Genomic DNA, 6,095 nt, shown 5'->3' with positions numbered 1-6,095 from the left:
GGGGGCATTACTACGGGTGAGGAGTCAGAGTGATGCCCAAGGATTCGCGAAAGTTGTACGCCGAAGTAAGTGGGAGACTCCACCTGACTGGACTGGTTTTTCTTCTTCTCTTCTCTCTTTAGTTTCTGTTTTCTTTCACACCTAATCAGGCATGACTTAAATATTTTGTTAGTGTAGCTGGTAGTTAGGCAAGTGCACATGACCCCCCACCGACGAGCTAGGCCACCGCCACTTCGCCCAACATCGAACATACGGTTACGTAACAATGGCGCCCAACGAAATAGCCCAATAGTCTTTTAAATTTCCCAATATTTTTCACTTGTCTATACTTCTATATTCCGTACTTTTATCTCCCTTTTTCTAAGTTGACTATCTCCATACTATTAACTTGTATCTCTACTTTTCGGACGGTTTTAGGGTTCGTGATGGCAACATCGCTATCGACCAGTCGAAAGCGATATGTGCCACCATGGCAAATGAGGGGGTTGTGCATACGTACATACAGGGTTCCTTTAATATGTAGTCTTCAGAGGTTGTTTAAGTGGTACCTGGAAGTATTAGTTGTACATTAACATGCAGGAGGGGATTTCCTTAACGTTTTTGTGAAGGCAGGTGCTTAAGCTACCAAGCAGGTGTTCCAGCAACAATTGTTAGTGAGGCTTGCAACATGTCGACATGAGGGGGTAAGGGGGAATTAGTGTTGAAGGGAATGGTGTTGCATCCGTGCATAAGTACCAGTTACAGAGCATCGAAGTGCACACCTTATAATGAATCGGGGGCTATTTAGTTGACTTGACCTTGGACAGAAGACTCATGGACCGTAAACCCCCATAATGACCTCGCCAAGGCAACACCACATACACATCAAAGCAACATCATTATTTGGTCACAGTTGAGAACACCTGTTTAACATATTTGACATGTCATAAGTATTTAAGAGCTACTCATTTGTGTATTCTCAGAGTTTGTACTCTTATTCCGTATACATACATCATTTTTCGTTAAGTTGAGCATTGTATGTACATAGCACATTCATATTCATATAGAAGTAAGCACACTCGCTGTAAGGCGGAGAAAGGGCATTTATTGTAACTAAAACAAATTGAATAAACACACTCGTTTTGGAAGTCAATCAGAGCGCATCGTTTGCCTTTTATTTAAAGTTTGCAACTAGCATTTTGGTAAATATTTTTAATATATTTTGCGGTTGTGAAAACCCTCACAATCCTATATTTTGGCGCCCAACGTGGGGCACGATTCTTAAATAAAATAATCGAGCATTTCCATCATTTTCGTCATCGCTGGAGGCTCGCATTGGTGGATTCCATCGTGGTCATTTCCAACATCGGAACACGCAAATTGCAATATCCAAGGTCAGATGAGAGTCATTGGGACCAAGTGTACACCATTCCACCCGAAACTAAAAAGAAACGGGGAAACAGTTATACTTTGCACTCACTTCGGCTTTGCAGTTTTGGGTAATTCTGCTAAGCACACACGGCTTGCGCACACTTTGCGTCGCCACCGCTGCTACTACTTGGGGGAGTCGCTGTTGCTGCCGCCGTCGCTGCCACTACTTAGCTGATACGCTGACGCGCGCTCGCACTTCATTTGCGCACTTTGCTGTGCTGCTCTCGTTAGCTCGCTGCTGCTATTTCGCTTATTCGTCGCCTGTGTTAGATCTACGTGTACGCACGCTTTGCTTTGCTGCAGCTGCTACTTAACAGATTCGCTGGCGCTCGCTCGCAATTCGTTTACACAGTTTCAATTCGTAGGCGCTATTTGGTTGCCCTACGTCTACGCACATCGTTTCTTCGCTGCGGCTAATGCATTAAGGGGCTGCTGCTACTTATCTAATAGCTGTCGCCCACTAACAGTGTCACTTTCGCATTCGCTATTTTGCGCGGCCTAACTACTCGGCACTGCCCAACGTACGCCAAAGGAGGTTTGCCGGCTGTCGCTGCGGTCATTGTTGCGTCGCATCAAATAGAACACATCGCAGCGTAACTACACTACCTGCTTATATTCCATCGACTGCTCAGCTCATCGCACAACCCAACGTGCAGATTTTTGCGCACACAACATCGAATCATTTGGACTTGGTGTACAGCGAGTACTTGCACCGCTCTATCTGCATCACAATTTGCGCCGATTGCTGCTGATTGCCGCCACCTTTATACGCTGCGTTAAATTTGTTGAAAACGTTCATCATTGATACGACTGACTTTATTGTTTCACCAACCATTGTATAGTAAGTCATTTAATTTTAAGCTTATTTCACCATGTCTCTGGAAAGATTGAAACAATCTCGAGCTAGTACTAAAAAAAATATAACACGTATTAAGAATATTGTCAACGATAGTTTGAAACCAGGGGGACAGGCGCTGTCGCCAGCGGAGTACAAGTGTCGACTTGGGATTCTCGAATCCTACTTTAAGCAAATACTGTCGATACAATCAGAAATTGAAGAATTAGATCCAGAAGACAACGCCCGCGGGGATTTAGAAGATCTCTATGTAACGACGAAATTGATTATTCAGACGCAATTGGGGGAGGACCATAACGCAACACTTTTAGATTCCACTTGCATAGTGCAAGCGAGCTCAAAATTGCCGCAGTTGAAATTACCCTCTTTTTCTGGAAAGTATTCCGAATACAGGAATTTCATCACGTCGTTCAAGCAAATTATTGATCGCGAACTAAGTCTTTCCAACATTGAGAAATTCAACCACTTGCGCAATTGCTTACATGGCCAAGCTTTGGAAGCAGTTAATGCGTTTCAAGTCACGAATGAAAATTATTCTAAAGCGTTGGAAAGACTTAGAGCTCGTTTCGACAATCCAACACTTATTTTTTTGGAAAACATCTCGTCGTTGTTCGAGCTTCCTTCGGTTTCAAAACCCAATTGTGTTGAATTACGAAGTCTCATTGACAACGCCTCTGCAATTTTCGATTCTTTACGTTCCTTGGGTACCGAAGGTGAAATTGCCCAAGCCATGCTAATATATTTGGTTATACATAAGGCTGACGATGACACAAAAAAGAAATGGAAACAATCATTGGACTTTAAAAGGTTATCTTCTTGGGAAAACTGCACCGATGTTCTGGAAAGACATTGCCAATACCTCGAGTCACTTACTGGCAATAGCGCTTCCGCTCCGCTAACTCCGACAAATAGTAAGGGCTCGAGAGGACACAAACAACAGAAGAGTCATACATTTGCGCTTTCTAATTCGCCATGCGCGGTCTGTTCAAGCGGGAGCCATAAGATTTTTAATTGTGATCGCTTCAAATCTTTGACCGTCATACAGCGCTTTGAGCAAGTAAAACGAATAGGGCTCTGTATTAATTATCTCACTAGAGGCCATCAGTTGTCAAAATTTGGTCGCGACAACATCACAGCCTACTTCACCGTGCTACATCGAGTTCGCCAGAATCTTCCAACTCTTTGAATCAGTCACCTCAACCGCTATCAACACCAGGTTTGTCTGCGACCTCAAGTCGTGCTACCACTCACACTCACTTAAAACACTCTTCGTTCGATCAAGTAATTCTGGCTACTGCCATTGTCCTAGTTCGTGACGCTTCAGGCACCTATAGACAGGGCAGAGCATTGCTGGACTCTTGTTCACAAGCTAATTTCATTACCGATGAATTTTCCCAAAGGCTTTTGCTACCCAGAAGCAAACACAATATTGAAATCTGCAGTATTGGGCAGACATTAACCAACATCAACTACAAAACTACTACATGTATCAAATCCCGAACAACCGGTGTCGAATTGCCTCTAGCATTTTGCGTGACATCAAACATTGCTTACGAATCGGGATTGGAGATCGATATTTCAGCTTGGAATATACCATCAAATATAGAACTTGCTGATGAACAGTTTTATAAGTCCACACGAATTGATCTTCTTCTAGGCACCGAAACCTTTTTCAGTTTATTATCGGTCGGCCAGATTAAGCTTGGCGATAATTTACCAGTTTTGCAAAAGACGTTGTTGGGATGGGTTGTCTCAGGTCGCTACCAGTCAAATAGCAACAACATTAGATCATTATGTATGGTAGCTTGTAATGATGAACTAGATAAAAAACTGGAACAACTCTGGAGGCTCGAGGAAGTCACGTCCGTTGGAGACATGTGGACTCGTGAGGAACACAGTTGTGAACGCCTGTACACGAACACGGTTTCACGAAGCCAGACCGGAAGAATAATTGTCAAACTTCCATTTAAAGATGACCCCTGTTGCTTGGGTGCTTCGTATACGACTGCTCTGCGTCGTTTTATGTCACAAGAGCGCCGCTTGTGGCAGTCTTCAGAACTCGGAAAACAGTACGCTGCCTTTATGGAGGAATACGAAAACTTGGGACATATGAGTATTGTTGAGGAGCCAAATCTTAATGAACCTCACTACTTTATACCACATCACTGCGTCTTAAAGCCATCAAGCACTTCGACGAAATTGAGGGTTGTCTTTGACGCGTCCTGCCGCACCACTTCGCAAAGATCACTCAACGATATACAAATGATCGGGCCAACACTACAAAGAGAGTTAGTAATGCTCCTTTTAAGTTTTCGACTACATCGTTTCGCATTAACCGCTGACATTGTAAAAATGTACAGACAGGTGATCATAAGCCCAGAACATCGCAAGTTCCAATATATTCTTTGGAGAAAATCGTCTACAGATAAGATTAGTACGTACCAATTAAATACGGTTACTTATGGAATGGCCGCCGCACCATACCTCGCAATACGAAGCCTATTCTATTTAGCTGATCAGTACGCATCACAATTCAAAATAGGGTCAAACATCATCAAATCATCGTTTTATGTAGACGATCTTTTATGTGGTGCCGATTCAGTCGCTGAACTTTTTCGAATCAAACATGAGGTAAGCGAATTGCTGAAATTGGGTGGGTTTGAGCTTGCGAAGTGGCACTCAAACCATCCGGAGCTCAAAGTTGTAGGAACTGTGAAGGATTTGAAACTGGACGATTCCATCACAAGCACACTCGGTATTAAATGGAATCAGAATTGTGACTCCTTTCTTTTCACATTTGAGCCGAAACAGCGTAGCAATAGCCGAATCACAAAGCGATATATTTTATCTATTGCATCTACCCTTTTCGATCCTCTTGGTCTTCTAGCTCCGGTGAGTATCACTGCAAAACTCATCATTCAGGAACTATGGCTGCTCAAACTCGAATGGGACGAGTCTGTCAGTCAAAGCATTCAAATGGCTTGGTCCAAGTTTCTCAACGACATGTCGAATCTTAATTTAATCAAAGTTCCAAGATACTGTTTAGGAAGAAACATTCAATCGCTTCAGCTTCACGGATTCTGCGACTCGTCAATTCGTGCGTATGGCTGCGCAATTTATACGCGCGTAGTAGACAGTAAAGACAACATATTCGTACATCTTCTTATAGCTAAGTCGAGAGTCGCGCCTATTAAAAAACAAACGTTGCCGAAGTTAGAGCTCTGTGGCGCTTTGCTGCTTGCACGACTTCTTTCAAAAATTAAACCAATTTTTTCTAATCACAAACTTGACACGTATCTATGGACAGATTCGGAGATAGTTCTGCATTGGCTTAAAATGCACTCCGCTACGCTTTCTACGTTCGTCGGAAATAGAGTGTCCGAAATTCAGGATCTAACTGCTGACGTAAATTGGAGACACGTCCCGACTCAAAGTAATCCAGCCGATATTGTTTCAAGAGGCAGCACTGTAGAATAACTCTTGAAATCGAATTGGTTCACTGGTCCGTCGTTCTTGTATGATAATGCACACAAATGGCCTGATAACGACTGCAATAACGTTGACATGGAAGTCGTAGAAAGGGAGAAACGCAAGGCAGTGTTCACTATAATATTAGCGTCGAATTACATTTTGGAAACTATTGACAACATTAGTTCATATATTCGTAGTATTCGATTAGTTGCTATAGCAAGCTGCAAAGAAACGTAACCGAGAACTGCCAGGACGGACCACTTTCATCGCAGGAGATGCATCACGCCTTGCTGTGTATTGTATGGAATATACAACAGCAGTACTTCGCTGAGGAACTCCGCCTGCTGAGAAAAGAGGC

The 6,095-nt window shown here is 43.1% G+C and overlaps 1 protein-coding gene across 1 annotated transcript; it reads left to right on the top strand.

Moving 5' to 3' along the window:
- Positions 1-2,282: 2,282 nt before the first annotated feature.
- On the top strand, positions 2,283-4,554 carry LOC118756292 (the record flags this gene model as incomplete). Its single annotated transcript, XM_036491063.1, has 2 exons — positions 2,283-3,245; positions 3,362-4,554. Coding segments are annotated over exons 1-2 (2,156 nt in total), but the record flags the coding sequence as incomplete, so codon positions are not given.
- Between the last annotated feature and the right edge of the window lie 1,541 nt (positions 4,555-6,095).

This window comes from Rhagoletis pomonella, unplaced genomic scaffold (assembly GCF_013731165.1).
Source record: "Rhagoletis pomonella isolate Grant_MI unplaced genomic scaffold, Rhpom_1.0 Rhpom_scaffold_09649, whole genome shotgun sequence".
Lineage (NCBI taxonomy): Eukaryota > Metazoa > Arthropoda > Insecta > Diptera > Tephritidae > Rhagoletis > Rhagoletis pomonella.
Note: the sequence above shows the minus strand (reverse complement) of the source record. Positions and strands in the feature narration are given on the sequence as shown.